This window comes from Hypanus sabinus, chromosome 13 (assembly GCF_030144855.1).
Source record: "Hypanus sabinus isolate sHypSab1 chromosome 13, sHypSab1.hap1, whole genome shotgun sequence".
In the NCBI taxonomy this organism is placed as follows: domain Eukaryota; kingdom Metazoa; phylum Chordata; class Chondrichthyes; order Myliobatiformes; family Dasyatidae; genus Hypanus; species Hypanus sabinus.
The window spans coordinates 60,267,309-60,288,549 of record NC_082718.1 but is presented as its reverse complement, the minus strand read 5'-3'; the positions used below and the strand labels follow the sequence as shown (position 1 = coordinate 60,288,549).

The 21,241-nt window shown below is 40.8% G+C and overlaps 1 protein-coding gene across 5 annotated transcripts in view; it reads left to right on the top strand.

Annotated features, from left to right (window-relative positions):
• The window catches only part of ints13 (integrator complex subunit 13), an 86,630-nt gene that overhangs the window by 18,722 nt on the left and 46,667 nt on the right, over positions 1 to 21,241 (top strand). For 4 of the 5 annotated variants that reach the window (XM_059987727.1, XM_059987725.1, XM_059987729.1 and 1 more), the window contains 7 exons: positions 1,837 to 1,917; positions 2,615 to 2,705; positions 6,003 to 6,131; positions 9,133 to 9,217; positions 15,289 to 15,315; positions 16,027 to 16,050; positions 17,498 to 17,587. In XM_059987727.1, the coding sequence (XP_059843710.1) occupies positions 1,837 to 1,917; positions 2,615 to 2,705; positions 6,003 to 6,131; positions 9,133 to 9,217; positions 15,289 to 15,315; positions 16,027 to 16,050; positions 17,498 to 17,587 (527 nt within the window). The remainder of the gene's footprint in view (positions 1 to 1,836; positions 1,918 to 2,614; positions 2,706 to 6,002; positions 6,132 to 9,132; positions 9,218 to 15,288; positions 15,316 to 16,026; positions 16,051 to 17,497; positions 17,588 to 21,241) is intronic. The other variant, XM_059987726.1, reaches the window with a different exon arrangement.

Here is a 21,241-nt window from a genome sequence, read left to right as displayed (position 1 = left end):
GAGTTTCATCTCTGCACTATTTACACATTTGTTAGTCATTTAAAATGTTATTACAAAAACATGCAAAATATCTCCAACAAAAGGATAACATGATAGAAATCCATTTGTGAGGTACTTCTGAGGGAAGGAAGTGTGTAATCAGTTATGTGTCTTTATCTATAAAGTTACTTCCAACATTTGTTATTCAGCAATAGTTATTACAGTGTGCTGTGGTTAAGTTCTGATGGTAATCACCTTTATGTGAACATTTAGTTATTGAAAGTGATACAGATGTCAATTTGGGTATTATGACAAAAGTTGTATGGAAAGTGATGTGATCTAGTTATGAAACTCCTGCTATTCCACCTCAGTTTTTCTACTACGGTAATAAAATTTTGTCAACAGGAATATCTAGCACCTAACATTGGATGGCCTTACTCTGAATGTCTTGGCTCTGGCAGTGTTTCCACACCCTCAGCACCCTGCATCTGAACCTTTAAAAATGTGGATCTCTTTGCACCAAGAGCAAATCATATTAACTCAGCATTGTCTCCCAGGTGCCAGCAGAGCCTTTGAGAGCGAGTGTATTCAAAAGCCAAAGTCTCAAACCCAGCAACAAACTCCCGATCTTGCAACCAGATGGGAGAATGGCAGAAGATAACTTTATGTCCTGGAGAGGTAGCATCAACTTTTTCTCCATAAAGTTCTCCACAAAACCATAAGTTATAAGAGCAGAATTAGGTCATTTGGCCATTGAGTCTGCTCAATGATCGGTTGGTTTATTATCCCTGTCAACCCCATTCTCCTGCCTTCTTGTGATTGGTTCTCCACATTAATTAATTTGCCTATCTGTCAATGTCAGTAATCTTTCCTAGCCAGCATCCCTTCTGATTGTGCTAAAGCTACTCCATTGGGTGAGCCTTATCATCCCAATAGTGGAGTCCCAAAAAAGACAATATTGTAAGCTCTGTCAAAGTAAGATGGTCCCCATAACAACCATGAAACACAACATTTCAGCACAATATTAGGCTCTTGGCCCATGATATTGTGCCAACCATTGAACTTGCTCTTAAATCAATCTAACCCTTCCCACCTAAATAGCCCTCCATTTTTCTAGCACTGTGTGCCATCTTAAGAGTTTCTTAAATGCCCGTAAAGTATCTGCCTCTAAAGTAACACACACAAAATGCTGGTGGAATGCAGCAGGCCAGGCAGCATCTATAGGGAGAAGCACTGTTGACACTTCGGGCCAAGACCCTTCATCAGGTCTCTCCTTTCAGTTAGTCCTGAGGAAGGGTCTCAGCCCAAAACGTCAACAGTGCTTCTCCCTATAGATGCTGCCTGGTCATCTCCGTTCCACCAGCATTTTGTGTGTGTTGCTTTAATTTCCAACATCTGCAGATTTCCTCATGTTTGCCTCTAGAGTTATCATTTCAATGACTTTGTCATTGTCTTCTTTATTTACAGAAATGGTCAGTATCTGACACAGCGAAATAGAGAAGGTCAGTATAGGGAGGCACTGAACACTTGTCTCAATGACAAGAGCTTGAGGGGCCATACACAAACACCAGAGAAGGATTACAATATCCTATCTATCTACCCACTTACCTTGTCTAGTTCAACCTATTCAATCCACGGCTGAATTTGTGCATCCCACGTAAAACTCTTCAGCCACTTCCTAGTGCACAGATCTGGAGTGAATGTGCAGAACTGTGACTTAATCAAGGCCTACCCAGGATGAAGATTTATCAAAACACAACTAATTATTTAGTTGGTTTATGTTTCCTCTTTTTACTATGTACTCCCTGAACAAATTTGTCCTGACTCTCATTTATTTCCCTTAAATTTGTCTTATAGTGACAGCCACGTGCGAATGTTAGAAGACTGTGTTCAAGAGACGATCCACGAGCATAACAAATTAGCAGCTAGTTCTGATAAGTAAGCTTGTCTCATATTCAATACGAAGAAAAACTTTATTGTGATTTATCGGTTACATTAAAAATATAAATTTACAGTATTGTGTTTATTTTTAAGTATTCAATTCTGTGTGCAGTTTGTGAATTAGTGGTTGACTGTTGCCAGCTGAAGATGTATGCAGCATTTAAGGTATATTATCAATGAGCTATGAAGTTTCACTGTATCAGTTTGCAAGAAAAGCTAGAAAATACTTTTACTTTAAGTAGCACTTTGAAAGTAATGTTGTTAATTTTAAATTTGAACAACAGTAATATCCATTTGCAATCCATGATGTTTTTTCCCTGTTTTGAAACATTTGAATTTGATACTTGCTTAGTCAATTGACCTACAAGAAAGGAGCTCTCTTCTGATCATTTTTCTAGGTATTCCCAGTCACACCAGAAGGTGGAGTGCTGGCCTGTGTCAGGTTTGTTGAAAGATTTCACTCTTGCACTCTGCAAGGAGGAAACAGACCACTTATTTCAACGTTTTAAAATACTTTTCACTTGTTCATTTCTTGAAATGAAAAGTTGTTGATTTAAAAAAGATGTAACTTTTGCCAATTTTTTTATTTTGGTGAGAAGTGCAATGATCAATCCAGTTGACACTATCTAACCTTGCAGATATATCACACTTTAGACAGAAGTTGGTTTGCTCAATATCTTTTGTTTCCTTTCAGCTTGATGCAAATTCAGCATTGTGAACTGGTCTTAATTCATACCTACACAGTTGGTGAAGACAGCCTTGTTTCAGATCATCCAAAGAAAGATGTGAGTTAAGTTTTCTGTGCACATTTGAAACACAGCTATATATGTGTTTTAGTGCTATGAGACTAATGGGATGAGTTGTGTACATGGTCACTTCTGCATCTCTTAAGTATGGTGATGTGTTATCAAGTGTTTCACGCCTTTAGCTTTGTGTTTTAATGGAAACAATCCTGCCACATTCTCCAGACACATTAAAATAGAAGTCTGTTAGAAAATGGGATTATCAGAATCAGGTACTTGAGTTCAGCACAGATATAGTGGGTGGAAGAGATACTTTCCATACTGTATGAGTCCACTTCAGCATTCAGTAATTAGGGATGTATATTTGAATCAGTTGATAGAAGGGTTTAGCAGGGAAATGAGAAAAAGATTTTCACTCAGTGATTAGTTTGGGCATCTAGAAGATTTGTCTGAAACACTGGGGTAGACAGTGACTCTCGAAATATACTTGAAAGAACCACAACTTACACCATTACAATCCAAATTAAGTTCACATTTCAAAATAAATTTGTTATCACATCTTATACAGTATATGTCACCATATACAACCCCGAGATTAATCTTTTGCAGGCATTATATCAAAGAACCATAATAGGATCAATGAATCTCCACAGCCAGCAGGGCAGACAAACAATGTGAAGAAGACACAAATCTCAAATACAAAAGAGAGAGAAAAAAATGAATAAATAAGTAATAAATATTGAGAACATGAGATGAAGAGTCCTAGAAAGTGAGTCAGTAGATTGTGGGAACAGTTCAGTGATGGGGCAAGTGAAGTTGAGTGAAGTTATCCCCACTGGTTCAAGATGGTTGAGGGATAATAACTCTTCCTGAACCTGGTAGTGAGAGTCCTGAGGCACCTGTACCTTCTAACTAATGTCAGCAGAGAGAAGAGAGCATGACCTAGATAGTGGGAGTCTCTAATGATGGAAGCTGCATTCCTGTGACAGTGCTCCATGTAGATGTACTCACTGGCTTTACCCATGATGGACTGGGCCATATCCACTACTTTTTGTATAATTTTCCATTCAAGGACATTGGTGTTTCAATATACTCTCCACCACACATCTATAGAAGTTTGTCAAAGTATTAGATGTCATGGAGAATCTTCGCAAACTTCTAAGGAAGTAGAAGCACTGTTGTGCTTACTTTGTAATTGCACTTGAGTTGCAAGTGCAAGACAGGTCCTCTGAAATGATAACACCGAGAAATTTAAAGTTGCTAACTCTCTTCACTTTTGATCCCCTGATGGGGACCAGCTCATGGACCTCCAGTTTCCATCTCCTGAAGTCAATAATAGCTCCTTGGTCCTGCTGATATTGAGTGATAAGTTCTTGTTATGGCACCACTCAACCAGATTTCCAAGCTCCCTTTTATATACTGATGTACTGATTCAACACCATCTTTGATTTGGCCAGTGGCAGTCATCAAACTTAAATGTGGCATTGGAGCTGTGCTTAGCTCGGTGTCATAAGTGTAAAGTGAGAAGAGCAGGGGGCTAAGCACACAGCCTTGTGGTGCACCTGTGCTGATGGAGATTGTGGAGGAGATTTTGCCAATCTGAACTGATTCGGTTCTGCTAGTGAATAAATTGAGGATCTAATTGCACAGGGTGTATTGAGACCAAGGTTTTGAAGCTCAAAGCTTATTGATTAGTTTTAAAGGGGATGATAGTGTTGTTTTGAGTGGATGATAGTATAAATTAGCTAATTTTTTGGCTCTGTGAATGTTCTAGTCTCTGAATGCAGGTGGTTCTTTATTCAGTGACGCTAGATAGGTGGAACTTAATGCAGGTAGACAGGAATGTTTGTACAAACCACTCTTTGTGGCAAGACTTTTCTGGCTGTGACTGCCCATTTCAGGCCTACAGAATAGTGCAAACAAGCAACGTAGAAAAATAGTAGGAGTAGAACTTTGCCCCTATTCCTACTTGACCACCAATTTTCTGTCCATATCAGTAATATTGCCCCTAATCTCCTGTATTTAAATTCACTAATCTCTTTTATCAAATAATTTCTGAAAATTCAGATATATTACACCACTGGCTCTCCCTTTCTGTTAATAGAAGGTGACAGCAATGTATTAACAGAAAAGAACAATGGTTAAAATGTAAGTTAACTTTAATTGCAAAGTCCTAAAGTCACAGTTTATCTCTGTAGATAAGCTAGGAGCATGCCGCCGGATAATAGGAAAAGGGTCTGTGCACTACAGATTTGTTATGCAGTGGTTGAGATCTAGAACTCACTGCTAGAGGAGGCATATAATCCAATACAATCACGATGCTTAAGAGATACTTATACAGGCACTTGAATAGGCAAAGCATAGAACAGTACTGACTAATGGGATTATAGTAAATGGGCAAAAAGATTGGCATGATTGTAATGGAATGAAGTGACTTTTACTGTGTTGTATAAGCCTATGGCACTCTTGACTGTGCAAATGCCAAATGGCAATGAAATGGGATTTATATAGCTTTTTTGTCTTATATTATGCAACATTCTTATTGCAAGTAGGTGTGTTAAAGAAATCTATTAACATTTATTGTATTTAATAAACAAGTACCAGCTTAAGTGTATATTCAAGATAGAAGCTGCTCTGATTGAGTTTACCTGGTTCTACATGAATGATTTCTGAAATATGTTTTGATCAGGAGCCCACCTTCAACTCATATGCCCTTTAGCCCTTACAAAAATGCATATATTTAGTCCTTACCATTAAGCAGTTCTGAAACTCTAATTCTAATTCTAAATTGGAGGCAATGCAAAATGACCCTTATCAGACTAACTATTAAGTATCTGATTTTTCCCCTTCCTTTGACCTCAATGTGAGCTAAATGGATAACTAATCTGATATTTTAAAATCTTCATCCGAATGGTGGAATTTTCTCCTTCTTTAACTCTTAAAACCCATCATTGTGACAGCCTATTATATTATCTTGTATGAGGTTATTTTTTGCTTGATTATGTCCCAGAATGTACATTGGGAATTAATTAAAGGTGATAAGTTCTCTACCCCAAGTGTTGTATGAATTCAATGGAAATGTTTTGGATGTATCAAATCTGTAATTTGTAGCTACCTTAGTTGAATACAAGCAGCATACAAAAACTAAGCATATGAAGAATATTGACCTGAAACTCGACTGTCCATTTCCTTTTATTAATGCTAGCTGACCCACTAAGTTCCACTAGCTTCTTGTGTGTTGCTCCAGATTCCAGCATCTCTTTTATGATTATTAGAATATTACATGATTTTTGCCTTCCAAATGTCATGATTGGTTAGAGTCCGATTTGATTGCTACAGGTCTCCTTGGTACTAACGAGTGAAGTACACAGTGTTCGTGCCGGAAGACAATTACCTGCAAAGCTCATGACACTTGTCCAACAGCATTTTGACCTTGCCTCCACCACTATTACTAACATCCCTATGAAGGTGGGTCTAATACTTTAAATATGTTTTATTTTAAGTAGATCACAGCATCTAATTGTTTTTATTTATTTTCGGTTTGTGAAAATTTAACATTTTTCAAAGTAATTTTCGAATTATTTTCTCTCCACATCATATTTCTGTTTGCTAGCCCACATTCAATGTCAGTGAACAGGTTAGTAAATTTGATTCAAAATAGAACATTAGATCATGACACTGATCAAAAGGTTATATTGCATGCAACAAGTAATGGTGTGCAATATAATCATCTTTTTGTTGTTCTTGTAGAAACATTACTGTAAGACCCTGTGTATGAAACTGTCACTGAAGCTGTTCCCTTACATCTGTATTGTTCTTTCCATTTTGTGTTTTTATGTATCTGCCCTGTATAGTATTTGTGTGGCATGCAATGATAATGCACCTTCTGCAGTTTGTTTATTGTTGGTTGCCTTCCATATGCTGTTTAAAAGGAATTGCTTAAAAGCCATGTTTCAAAATAATTAAAACATTCTAGACAAGAGATTTCACACTGGATTAACTTCTGCATAGTTTTGTGCATACTATAAGATGGTCAGTGTGTTAGCATAGTTCTGAGTTAATGTGGAAGGGTCTTACTAGGTCAAGTAGTCTAAATTCTCCTACATATTTTTATGTAGTGTCAATTTTCCTGATTGAAGTAACTGGTTTTTAAGGGTGTTAATGGGAAACTGAAAACAAAATTTTGTCACTATTGTTTTGTCATTAAAATATAGTGTTACTGAAAATATAAGACAATAAACATTATATTAAGATAAATAGTTCTTATTGTAAATTGATAGTTTTTGAGTACATAATCAAAGTGTCAAATTTGCAAATAATATTAAATGATAAGGGAGCTGAAGAGCTGCAGAAGGATGATGGCATAATTTGCAAGTGTACAAAGTTATGGTAGAGGAAATTCAGACCGGATAAGTATAAAGAATCTTCACACTTACATGATTGATACTGAAGTAATTGTGAGAGAAGTACATGAGACCCAAGACTGACAGCAGATAGTGGAATGGGCTGTGCCTTTGTTTTATACAGTGTATAAAATTATTAATAAAGCTCTGCTATCCTGTCAGATCAGCAGTTTTGTTGGAACATTATATATTGTGCTGATAAGAATACATAATGAGCACTGTACAATTTTAGTCACTGATAGTGCAAGTCCTTATGTATGGGGCAGAGAAATTCTAAGGCAAATTCCGAGTGCCAGGTAAGTTGGTTGGTTCTTGACTATTAAAGGAATTTGACTTCAGAACTTATCAATACAATTTATAAAATAAGTTTGTTTTGAATGCCTAGACGCCTAGATATTAATTATTAATTAACATTCAAACAAGCTATTAAATTATATAAAATCTCTGCAACCGGATCCTTTAAGGATGGAAATTACTCTCTTTGCCTGGCCTGTATGTAATACTAGTCTCACTTATATATGTATAACTCTCAGATCACTCAGTTATATCGAACCTTTTGCTGCCAGGGAGTGCAGCAGTTCAATAATGTGTCTTAGCATTTTTGTTCAAGGAAGCTGGAAAAGACATCAGCTTTACCAGGCAGCTTGGTGGGTTAATTAGGACCACTATTGAAATTGGCCATGATCTAAATGTGAATACATGTAGGTAAAACTTCAACTCAGAACTGATGTCAGGGATTATGTATGGAAAGTGACAATATGCAGAACATCTTTTTGACTAAAGCAAAGGAGACATGATTTCTGGATGCATTTAAAAGAGATTTCCTTAATGAGCGATTTCTAGATTGCTATAGAATATTGAGCTAGATGGGTTAAATGGGCTTCTCCAATATCTCTTAGATGCCTGCGCCAATATAAAACTATAGTAAAAGAGATTGAGATCCATTTTAAGAGGAACAAAATTAGATGATTAATCTTTTTTCTGTAAGTAGAAATGTCAAATACTAGAGGACATGCACTTATGGTGAGAGGAGAAAAAAAAATTAAAATTGATATACAACATGGAAGCCACAAAGCTATGCCGAAGATGTCCTTACTATAGGAATTACCTAGGGTCAGCCATAGCCCTCTGATTTTTCTGAGCTCCTTGTACCTGTCCCAGGAGTCTCTTAAAAGACCCTATCATATCCTCCTCCACCACCGTCACTGGCAGCCCATTCCATGCACTCACCACTCTGCATAAAAAACAAATACCCCTGATATCTCCTCTGTACCTACTTCCAAGCACCTTAAAACTGTGCTCTCTTGTGTTAGCCGTATTATGCAGGGCAATTTTTTTTTAACCTAGTGGTAGATGCCTGGAATGGGCTGTTGGTGGAAGAAGATAAATTGTGGTGTTTGAGTTTAGAATATGCAGGAAATGGAGGGATATGGATCATGTGTGGGCAGTAGAGAGTTAGTTGAGTCTGACATCATGTTTGGCACAAACATCATGAACAAAAGGCCTGTTACTGGTCTATGAAAATTAGTTTTATACCCTAATTAGCTATATTGCCACTTACACAAAAGCTAGATCAGACCTATTGATGTGTTGCAGGGCTGGTAGACTGGGGAAATTAGAATTTCATTGTTTTTGATGATCTATTATATTCAAATGTCAGATGGTTAGTGATCTTGGTGTTATAGGTGAGGAATGTATGATCTATACCAACTTATGTTCAGAAAAGAACAAAAAATGTAACCACTTGGGCCTAATGGAATTAGATTGTTCTAAATGTATTCACCACAATGAACTGCAATTCACGAGGCAGTGGCAATTCCTCTGAACTCAGTTCTATAATAGTTACATTTTAAGATGAGCACAGAACACGTTTTTAAAACTTTTTTGATCTTAAAAGCAAAATTTTTAACAAGGTCAAAAGTGGACCATATCAATTGCCTAGAGGATGTTAAATAGTAATTCTACTACCCTGCTGAGCACATGGGTGTATACATATGGTAATGCTTGTTCACTGACTGCAAACAAATCCATATTGAATTTACATATTACGTGTCTTTTATTTAAAGGAAGAACAACATGCAAATACTTCTGCAAATTATGATGTAGAACTTCTCCATCAAAAAGACGCTCATACTGAACTGCTAAGAAGTGGTAAGTCATGGTATTCACAGTTTAGCTAGAATCTGGCATAAAGTTTGTGTCCATTCTTCAGATTCTAAAAGCAACTTCCAGACAGTTTTCTACTAATGCTAGACTGAGTTCCTGCTCTCTTCTGTTTGTCTTTTTATTTCCAACCTTCATAAACTTGAATTCATCCACAATTGTTGTCACTATTCTAAATTTGGTTTTAAAATGTTTCTCCTTGCAATGGTGGGAGTATCTGGTTGCAGGTGAACACTGCCATTTTGAAGCACTTTTCTTTTAGTTTGACAGTTCAGCCTTATAACAAGCTGCTCAAGGTAGAGTAAGCCAATTCTCATGTCCAGGGCAAAAGCAAAATACTGCAGATGGAGGAAATCTGAATAAAAATGGGGAAAACACTAGGAAATCTGCAGATGCTGGAAATTCAAATAACACACACAAAATGCTGGTGGAACACAGCAGGCCAGGCAGCATCTATAGGGAGAAGCACTGTCAACATTTTGGGCTGAGTCCTGACGAAGGGTCTCGGCCCAAAACGTCGACAGTGCTTCTCCCTATAGATGCTGCCTGGCCTGCTGTGTTCCACCAGCATTTTGTGTGTGTTGTTTAAAAAAGGAGAATCTTGGAATTAGTTGTCGAATCAGGCAGCCCCTATGGAATGAAAAATATACTCGGCATTTTCTCTTGATGAATTGAACCAATAAAAACAGTGTTGGGCAGACTGAACTTAGAATATTGTGAGCAGATTTAGGCTCCTTGTTCAAGAAAGGATGTGCTGGCCAGAGGAGGTTCACAAGAGTGATCTGTGGAATGAGAGCGTTGGCTTGTGAGGAGCTTTTGGTGACTATGGGCCTGGAGTTTGGAATAATAAGAGGGGGTCTCATTGAAACCTACCAAGTGTTGAAGAGCCTAGATAGAGTGGACATGGAGAGGATGTGGAGTCTAGTGTGGGAGTCTAGGAGCATATAAACACATCCCTTTAGAACAGAGATGAGGAAGTATTTCTCGAGCTAGAGGATGGTGAACCTGGGGAATTCATTGCCACAGACAACTAAGAGGAGACTACTAATCTGCTCTATCACCTCCCAGCTTCTCACTTCACCCACCTTCCCCCTCACCTGGTTCCCAATCACCTACCAGGCTGGTACTAACTAATTAGGACTGGTAGGTACTAACTGGTACCTACTAATTAGGAGGTCATGTCATTGGGTATATTTAAAACAGAGGTTGATAGGTTCTTGATTAGTAAGGGTTTCAAAAGTTATGGGGAGAAGGCAGGAGAAAGGGGTTGAGGGAGATATTAAATCAGCCACGCTGGAATAGCAGGATGGGCTGAATGGCCTAATTCTGCTCCTACAGTATGCCTTATGGTCTTAGTTTGTAACTGTTCCCATCCATCTAACTTTCTCCAAGGCTGGAAAATATAATGCCCTGTGGTATGTGAATAAATTTAACACTTAGAATGACCACCTCCCAAGAATGAACTAAAAACACACAAAATGTTGGAGGAATTCAGCAGGTCAGGCAGCATCTATGGAGGAAAATAAAACAGTTGATGTTTTGAGCCAAGAACCTTCTTCAGGACTGAAAGGGAAGAGGGTAGAAGCCTAAATAGGAAGTGGGAGGAGGGAAAGATAAACAGCCTGGTAGGTGATAGGGAAGCCAGGTGAGGGTGAAGTGAGAAGCTGGGAGGTGATAGAGGAGATTAGTAGGCCAGGCAGCATCTTTTGAGGGGAATATATAATCAATGTTATACATAATAAATATCTGATGCAATGGGGTCAGGTTCAGATAGGAAGAAGAAAAAGATCAGGCTCAAAAAAGTCCTTACAAGTCTTGAATCATGTCCTTCGGCTTTCTTGCTTATTAGAGAATTGTGTACACTTTGCTGAATTATTAATACATTGAGGTTTTTCTGTTGTATCAGGAATATCGTTTATCTGGGTGCAACAAATCGAGAGAAATGGAATGAAAGACAGTGCAAACATCTTATTCATTTGTAAATACAGTATCAAGTGCAAAATAAAGCGTGTAAAAATTGAAAAGTTTGATCTTTGTTACTAAAGATGCTATGATCTTGGCCAACGGTCATACTATTACAATATATTAACTAGTATTACTGATTTTAAAGCGATTCAAATTCATTTGAATTCTTGGAGACACAAGAGACAGCAAGTGCTAGATTCTGGAGCAATACACAAGACACTGCAGCAACTAAGCTGGTCAGTCCGCATCAATGGAGGGCAAGTTGACAGTCAATGTTCCAGTCACCTGGACTCACCTGAATGAAGGCGGTCGATCTGAAATGTGGACTGTCTCATTTCACTCCATAGGTGCTGCCTGACCCACTGAGTTCTTCCAAAATCTTCTGTGTTGCTCTGTTGAATCCACCATTTGTTCCAAATATCCTTCTCCTTTCACCACTTCATACAAGAATGTACTTAAAGCAGGAGTTGGCCTTTGGAACCCTCGTGTCTCCTCCACTGTATAATAAGATCACAGCTGATTATTTCTTCTTGTCCTGCCTGATTTACACATTTGTGACTGGGTAGCCACTGTAAGTTTTAAAAAAAAAATTAATGAAAAATAGATGAAGTAGTGGGCCTTATCCCCTCACTCCTACTCTTCCAATCATTATGATCATGAATGATCCTTCATGTAACCATCAGAATTCTGCACTCAGTCAATAGACTTTCATTCTGTTTATATCAATAAATCTCATCAATTAAAGCCAGTCATTCAATTTATCTTTCAGTGATTTGTGTACAAGGCCACTATCAGCATTCAGTCTCTCACCATTTCTAAAATACTCTTGTATTCTTTTTTCACTTTCCTGTATATTTCATCCTCATTGAGCCATTTAGCCTCCTATATATCCCTAAAGGCAATCTCCACCCTTCATGAAAGACAGACTATTACACCTGTATATTACTCTCTAGTCCCTTGTGCTTTAATTTTACTTTTATACCTTTTTGAATGATACCTTCTCAAAACCGTTTCAGAAATCTGTGTATACATGTTCCAGTTGTTCACACTTTTCCCTCCCCTTACCCCTGTTGAAAAGGATGCAAACAGTAAAGTTTGAGCTGTAATTGGATGGGGAATAAATGATGGCTGTAAGTGATAGAGGGTCTTCTCATTTGAGCGTAAGATATTCTAATAAAGCTTGGTGGGGTAGATGTTGATATTTTCACTAGAGGGAGAATCACAAACAAGGGAACATAACTACAAAATAAAGTATGACTATTTAAAATTGAGGTGTATGAAATTTCTTTTCTTAGAGGGTATTGAGTCTCTGGAGTTCTCAACCCTGAGAGTGGAGAGATACAGTGCCTATAAAAAGTATTCAACCCCCTTGGAAGTTTCCATGTTTTATTGCTTTACAGCATAGAATCACAGTGGATTTAATTTGGCTGTTTTGACACTGATCAACAGAAAAAGACACTTCTGTGTCAAAGTGAAAACAGATCTTTACAAAATGATCTAAGTTAATTAGAAGTATACAACACCAAATAATTGCATAAGTATTCACCCCTTCAAGTCAGTATTTAGTAGATGTACCTTTAGCAGCAATTACAGCCTTGAGTCTGTGTGGATAGGTCTCTATCAGCTTTGCACATCTGGATGCTACAGTTTTTCCCTATTCTTTAGAAAACTGCTCAAGCTCTGTCTGATTACATGGGGACTGTGAGTGAACAGCCCTTTTCAAGTCCAGCCACAAATTCTCAATTGGATTGAGGTCTGGACTCTCACTTGGCCACTCCAGGATATTAATGTTGTTTTTAAGCCATTCCTGTGTAGTCTTGGCTTTATGCTCGGGGTCATTTTCTTTTTGGAAAGCAGATCTTCTCCCATGTTGCAGCTCTCTTGCAGACTGCATCAGGTTTTCCTCCAGGATTTCCCTGTATTTTGCTGCATTTATTTTACCCTCTACAGCATGATGCAATCGCCACCATGCTTCATGGTAGGGATGGTGTGTCTTTGATGATGTACAGTGTTCAGCTTACGCCAAACATAGCATTTAGTCTGATAGCCAAAAAACTCAACTTTGTTTCAGCAGACCATTGAACCTTCTTCCTGCTTACTTCAGAGTCTCCCACGTGCCTTCTGCCAAACTCTAGCCAAGATTTCACATGAATTATTTTTTTCAACATTGGCTTTCTCTTTGCACTCTCCCATAAAGCTGTGACTCGTGAAGCACCCAGGCAACAGTTCCTGCATGCGCAGTCTCTCCCTTCTCAGCCACCGAAGCTTGTAACTTCTCCAGAGTTGTCATAGGTCTCTCGGTGGCCTCCCTCACTAGTCCCCTTCTTGCACGGTCACTCATTTTTTGGGGATGGCCTGCTCTAGGCAGATTTACAACTGTGCCATATTCTTTCCATTTCTTGATGATTGCCTTAACTGTACTCCAAGGGATATTTAGTGACTTGGAAGTGTTCTTGTATCCATCTCCTGACTTGTGCTTTTCAATAATCTTTTCACAGAGATGCTTGGAAAGTTCTTTTGTCTTCATGGTGTAGTTTTGCTAGGACACTGACTTACCAGCAGTTGGACCTTACAGATGCTCTTTTATTTAAACTACAATCTATTGAATCACCTTGACTGCACACAGGTCTCTAAGAAAAGATCTCAATTTAACTAATTATGTGACTTCTAAAACCAATTGGCTGCACCATTGATGACTTAGTGTGTCATATTGGGGGGGGGGGAGGGTGTAATACTTATGCAATCAATTTTTGTGTTTTATATTTCAGTTAATTTAGATAATTTTGTAGAGATCTATTTTCACTTTAACACAAAAGAGGCTTTTTATGTTGATCCGTGTCAAAAAAGCCAAATGAAATCCAATGTAATTCAATGTTGTAAAACAATAAAACATGAAGCATTCCAAGGGGGTAATACTTTTTATAGACACTGTATGTTTAAGGTGGAAATATTTGAAAGATTGAGGAACCCGGAGTTATGGAGAGCTGTTACAGAAGAGAAGTTGGGGTTAGTATAGATCTGTTACAATCATATTGAATGGCCGAACAGGCTTGAAAGGCCTGTTAGTCTGATTCAACTCCTGTTGTGTTCTTGTTGGGACAAAGCAAGATTGGCAAATGGTGCTTGATGCAAAACGGGGGTACAGATGTGGAATCATGTGAGCCAAAAGCTTAGAGCCATTATTAACTATGTTTGTTGGTTCGCAGGAGGATATTGGAGATCCTTGAGTGATGTCCAGATGATTATTTTGTAGTTCCCTGACTGATTGATTCCTCAACGAATGACCTGATTTCCTTTTGCATTTCTTTATGTGGGATATTCTTTCCACATCTTTTTCTGATCAGTGGTCACATGCCCCTGACCAGAAACTAGAAGAACCCAACATTCAGCATCTGAAAACTGTACTGAGCACACCGTTCTGCTAATTAAATCCAAGATAAGGGTCTTTGAGGTCACTGGCTGGTTGTCTGATGAATACAGGCAGTGACTCAAGAACTGAATTATATCAGATATTTTGTGGTAGCTAAATTAAGGTAAAGAAAGAGCAGCCAAAGAATGTCATGGACAACAGCCAAAACACAGCTTTGAGATCTCTGTATGCTATCTACAAAGAACATCAAAACTCTCACCTTGTTTGATAGAGAGAAATCTTTGTGGTAAAACAGTCAGTAGTAGTTGATCATTGGAGTGTAAAATTGCTTTGATCCCTGTAATGGTTTTGTAACAATTTGTCTTTAATGCTGCCAGTATTTTTTTGCTGGGTTGATGGGACATGTATATCATCCTTCTTGCACCTGCCTATTCCTTTTTCAATTGTAGAAAGCTGGAGTGATGCTCATCTTGCAATCCCCTGGTATTAAGTCTGATGAAAGCTGGGCCTTGCATTATGAAAATTAGCACCTTTTATGTCCTGTGGTTATGTAATTAGAAGATTTTATACAGAAATAAGTTCAATGGAATTTGTACTGTGGATTCTGAAAATCATAATTTTTTTTTTGAAAGGAAAAGCATCAGTAACCAGTCCTGTCATTAGCAACTTAAAGTGTGTAAGTTTATATTTTTTGTTAATACTAATATTTTGTTTTTATTTGCAGAAGGGAAGAACATGACACCAATATCGTGTATGTCAAATTTTATTATCTTTGAATTATGACTTACTGTATGATTTTAAATTCTGGTTGCATATGCATTGGATACCCACCTTTTATGGCAGCACTCTCATCTAGACAAGCTGGATAGGGCTGCTAGAAAATGTTAAAACAGAAAAAGATTCTGTGACATTGTGTGAAAAGAGAAGGGGGTTGTCATAGAGATCACTTTTTTTTTCATTATCCCCAGAGCCAAAGCAGGTTACCTGATTTTTTATGTTACTGGCTTCTATTGAATTTGGTGTGAAGTACTTTTGTTTTAATTTCTCTTAAGTTGGGGCATGGGTGTTGAACAGTGTTCATGTGTTAAGAAATGGTACCTAGTAAGTTTATCCATTTAAAAAATATAACTTAAATTCAAATTTAATTGAATATGCACTTGTATAGTTAAATTTTAAAAACCAGTTAGGCAAAATATTTGACTGATATTGTGGAAAGTTATTTCAGGGATTGTCATCTTATAAAATTGAAATATCTGACTTTGACATGACAAACTCCTTTCATAACTTGGCACATGAATAACAGAAATTCTTTGTTGTTGTGAAAATATTATTATCCCATGTTTAAGTTGAATTTGGTGTTCCAGTGTCTGACTGAAACAATTGGAGCATAAGTTTGGATTTCTGTTGCTTGAATTCCTCTTCATGTTAGAAAAAATCTTAATATCACTTCTTACATTTATAGGTGACCACATCAAAGGAAAGAAAGGTAACTGGTAGTGTAACATAGTGTTTCATTTAACACACTTAGATTTTTATTTAACAGGATTAGAATTTCTTCCAAAGAGGATATTGAAGTCTAGTTTGACATCAGATTTATATGAATGCTATTTATCAGTGCTGGTGCATCAATGAAATTGCAAGTGAATCAAAATCTATGTTAAAATAAGCCTTAAATAATCGTTATTGTTTTAATTTTTCTTGGTTACCTTGTTTTACAAGAGATAACAAAGGCATGGAGGAAGTGCAGCAGAATTTTGAGTGATGATATCAAGAATGAGGGTCTCCTCATCAAGAGATGATGATCTTTTAAACAATTGGCTTTAAGGCCCAAGAAGGAATTTAATAGATGTCTGCAAAACAAGATGATATTGAAATAAACAAAATCAGGAGTAAATAACTGGAAGGAATATTAATAAATTAAATCAGGAATAAATCTATTTAATTTGGTTAGTTCAGTGTTAACTAGAAGACATTAAAAGAAACGGAGAGTAGAAATGGTTTCTTTATGCAGTAGGTTGTTAGGATGTTGAGTTGCTTTTCTAGTACCACATTCATCACATTGTGTAGTGTAAGTGGGGTAGGGGAAAAAAAGAAAATGAAAAGAGTTTGTGGAAAGGGTAGCAGAATGGGTTTAAATAGGTAACCCTTTCAGAAAAGAAGCATCTACATGACGATGCTTGACTGTTAAATGAATCTGCCACCACTGGAATGATCATTTAATTTTGGTTGTCTACAGGATGAATTCAAGTTCAAGTTTATTGCTATGGGCATAACTAGCCATTTGTAACAGAGCACAGTATGTTACAAACATGACAAGCATAAATTGCACAAGTTTAAATGAAGATAAATTACACGTTTTAGACTGTTGTATTCTATAAAGGCTTGCAGTTGGATGCTCAGCTAATACTTGGCCTAAATAGTGTTAGAAATGCAAAAGACTGTTGCTTACTATTTGCTTGCTAATGATAGAAAGGAATAGTTAGTGCTTCTCTCATTCCTGAAGTTGTGGCTAGGTTTGATCAACTCTTCTCAGGCTCTTTAGATGGAGTGCCAAGTATTAACATGGGATGAAAATCTGGGTATGTTCCCTTCAACCATTCCTCCTGATCCTTAAGCATAGGAGTGTTGATTGGACTCAAATCCAAGTCTGTGGAATATATTTACCATTCTCTGGATTGAAGCTATTGTTATAATACACCAAGCCATGCCTGAAATCTGGTTCGACTGTATTAAAATATTTAATTTGGTTTGTATTGAATTTTAATGAAAATAATCTGTGCAAATAATGAACTTCAAGTTTTTAGGATCTGCTTTTTCCTACTTTTTCATACTTCATCTCTTCTGGAGCATTAAGATGGAGTTTTAATTTGCTCTAAATCTTTTGACATTTCCTTGTTCATACAATTTTTTTTCTATTTGGTTTTATATTGCAGTTGATCCACATCTGTCTAATAGCAATAGAGATGGCAGCGTCAAAGAAACTGTGACGTTAAAGTGGTGCACTCCACGAACCAATAACATTGGTAGGTATGAAATTTATACTAGCTGGAAAAAGTATTATCTTGTGGCGACCCACTTTCTGTGCAGGTGAACTGGCTCACAAATAGTCAGCACGCGGGGGGAGACTTTGGTAATGCACCTCTGATGTCATTTCCGCCCGGAGAGGGCGGGCGCTAGGGATTAAATGCCAGCGCCGCGAAGTTTGAATAAACTAGGCTCCAAATGACTTACCGACTGCGTGTCGTTATTTCAGCGCTGTGTGTAGCACATCGTTACATTGGATTTGGACCAAACAGGATTTGGACCAAAGATGACGGACTCTTCATCTGTTCACGCAGTTTCGCTAAAATTGCCAACTTTCTGGACGCTGCGACCACGCATGTGGTTTAGCCAAGCAGAAGCCCAGTTCCAGATTCGGCAGATATCTTATGATTCTATGCGTTACTACCACGTGGTGAGCGCCCTTGACCAGGAGACGGCCGCCCAGCTTACGGATTTCATACAATCACCCCCGGAAGAAGGCAAATATGCAACATTCAAAGCGCTGCTCATTTTGGGACCTTTGCCTCACACGGCGTGAGCGAGGTGCCCGCCTGCTTCACCTGGATGGTTTGGGAGACAGACTGCCGTCAGCATTGATGAACGAGATGCTGGCCCTGGCTGACGGACACAAGCCCTGCCTTATGTTCAAACAAGCGTTCCTAGAGCAACTGCCTGAGGACATACATCTGCTGCTGGCCAACGCAGATTTCAGTGACCCCCGGAAGGTGGCAGCCTGGGCAGACATGCTGTGGAAAGCCAAGAGGGAGAGCTTGGCGTCTGTCAGTCAGATTACCAGACCGGGCCTGGCAGGGGGGGCGCACACAACCCAGAGGCAGGAGTGAGGAGGCCAGTGAACAGTGGCGTTTCTACCACCAGCGGTGGGGCACAAAAGCCCGCCGTTGTTGCCCGCCCTGCAAAGGCCAGTGCCAGGGCCAGGGCCAGCTGCCACTAATGACTATGGTGGCTGGCCACCAGACAGCCTCTTGTACATCTGGGACAAACAGTCGGGACGCCGCTTCTTGGTCGACACCGGAGCGGAGATCAGCGTCTTGCCCCCGACGGGGTACGACACCCGCAACAGGAAGCCAGGACCCACCCTGAGGACCGCAAACGGCAACATGATACGGACCTACGGCACCCGCACAGTGCAGCTGCAGTTCGGCGCCAGCCGGTTCACGTGGGACTTCACACTGGCCGCGGTGGCCAACCACTCCTGGGGGCGGACTTCTTGCGAGCTCACAACCTGCTGGTTGACTTGCAAGGGAAAAGACTGGTACATGCCGAGACTTTCCAGACGTTCTCCCTGGGTGAAGCCAAGTTGCCAGCCCCACACCTGAACTCCATCACGCTGTCGGACAGCGAATTCACCAGAATCCTGGCGGACTTTCCATCGATTCTGGCACTGCAGTTCACGGCAGCCATGCCCAGACACGGGGTACTGCACCACATTCCAACCCAGGGACCACCCCTCCACGCCCGCGCACGAAGGCTCGCCCCGGAAAAGCTCCGCCTGGCTAAGGAGGAGTTCAAGAGGATGGAGGAATTGGGGATCGTACGGAGGTCCGACAGCCCATGGGCCTCCCCCCTGCACATGGTGCCCAAAGCAGCCGGGGGTTGGAGACCATGCGGCGACTACTGCAGACTGAACGAGGCTACCACTCCAGAACGCTACCCCGTGCTGCACATACAGGACTTTGCAGCAAACCTGCACGGGGCAAGAATCTTTTCCAAAGTAGACCTCATCCGGGAATACCATCGAACCCCGGTGCACCCTGAAGACATCCCCAAAACAGCACTCATCATCCCGTTCGGCCTGTTCAAGTTCCTCCGAATGCAGTTCGGCCTGAAGAATGCCGCACAGACATTCCAGCAGCTAATGGATGCGGTGGGACGCGACCTGGACTTTACATTCATCTATTTGGATGACGTTCTTATAGCCAGCAGTAGTCACCAGGAGCATCTGTCCCACCTCCGCCAGCTCTACTCCCGCCTGAGTGATTTCAGCCTCATAATCAACCCGGCCAAATGCCAGTTTGGTCTCGATACCATTGACTTCCTGGGCCACAGGATTACCAAAGACAGGGCAACATCTCTGCCCGCCAAGGTAGACACGATCCGCCACTTTGCCCGGCCCAACAGTCAAAGGCCTGCAAGAGTTTGTTGGTCTACCACTGTTTCCTCCCCTCAGCAGCCCATATCATGCGCCCTTTGTACACCCTGATGTCGGGTAAAGGCAAGGACATTACTTGGGAGGAGGAGGCTGCGGCCACTTTCGTTAAAGCCAAGGAGGCCTTGGCAGATGCCGCGATGCTGGTGCACCCCAGAACGGACGTTCTGACTGCCCTCACGGTGGACACATCCAACACAGCAGTCGGTGGGGTGCTGGAGCAGCTCATCGAGGGGTACTGGCAACCCTTGGCGTTCTTCAGCAAGCACCTATGACCGCCTGAACTCAAGTACAGTGCTTTGACCGAGAGCTGTTGGCACTGTATCTGGCAATCAGGCATTTCAGGAACTTCTAAGAAGGCAGGCCGTTCACTGCGTTCACTGACACAACCTGTTGACTTTCGCGTTCACGAAGGTGTCCGATCCCTGGTCGGCTCGCCAGCAGTGACATCTGTCCTACATCTCCGAGTACACAACGGACATCCAGCATGTCTCGGGAAAGGACAACGTCCTGGCGGACGCACTCTCCAGGCCCTGTCCCTGGGGGTGGTCTATGCAGCACTGGCGGAGGCACAGCAGGCAGACGACGAGATGCCCAGCTACAGGACCACAGTCTCAGGTTTGCAGCTGCAGGACTTTCTCGTAGGCCCAGGTGATAGGACCCTCCTGTGCGACGTGGCTACCAGCCAACCTCGCCCCATCGTCCTGGCAGCCTGGAGCCAGCGGGTTTTCAACTCCATACATGGTTTGGCACACCCATCTATCAGGACAACCGTCCGGCTGGTCTCCAGCAAGTTTGCGTGGCACGGACTTCACAAGCAGGTCAGTGAATGGGCCAGAATGTGCGCTCAGTGCCAAACAGCCAAGGTGCAGCGGCACACTAAAGCCCTGCCTCAGCAGTTCGAACCCACCCACTGGAGGTTAGACCACATTCATATGGATATCGTGGGCCCCCTACCAGTGTCCTGAGGAGCGCAGTACCTCCTAACTATGGTAGACCAGTTCATGAGGTGGCCAGAGGCGGTCCTGCTCACTGACACATCTGCCGATTCCTGCGCCCGAGCACTGATCGCAACCTGGGTAGCACGCTTCGGGGTACCGGCCCACATTACCTCTGACAGAGGCGCCCAGTTCACCTCCAGCCTGTGGTCGGCTGTAGCCAGCCTGTTGGGAACACAGCTGCACCACACTACTGCCTACCACCCACAGTCGAACGGACTGGTGGAACGCTTCCACCGTCACTTGAAGTCAGCTCTCATGGCCCGCCTGAGAGGACCTAACTGAGTGGACGAGCTTCCTTGGGTCCTGCTTGGAATTCGCACAGCGCCTAAAGAGGATCTGCACGCCTCGTCGGCCGAGTTGGTGTACGGCGCGCCCCTGGCCGTCCCGGGAGAGTTCATACCAGCCCTAAGGGGGCAAGAGGAAGAACCTGCAGCAGTCCTGGACAGGTTACGCGAAAGGCTCGGCAA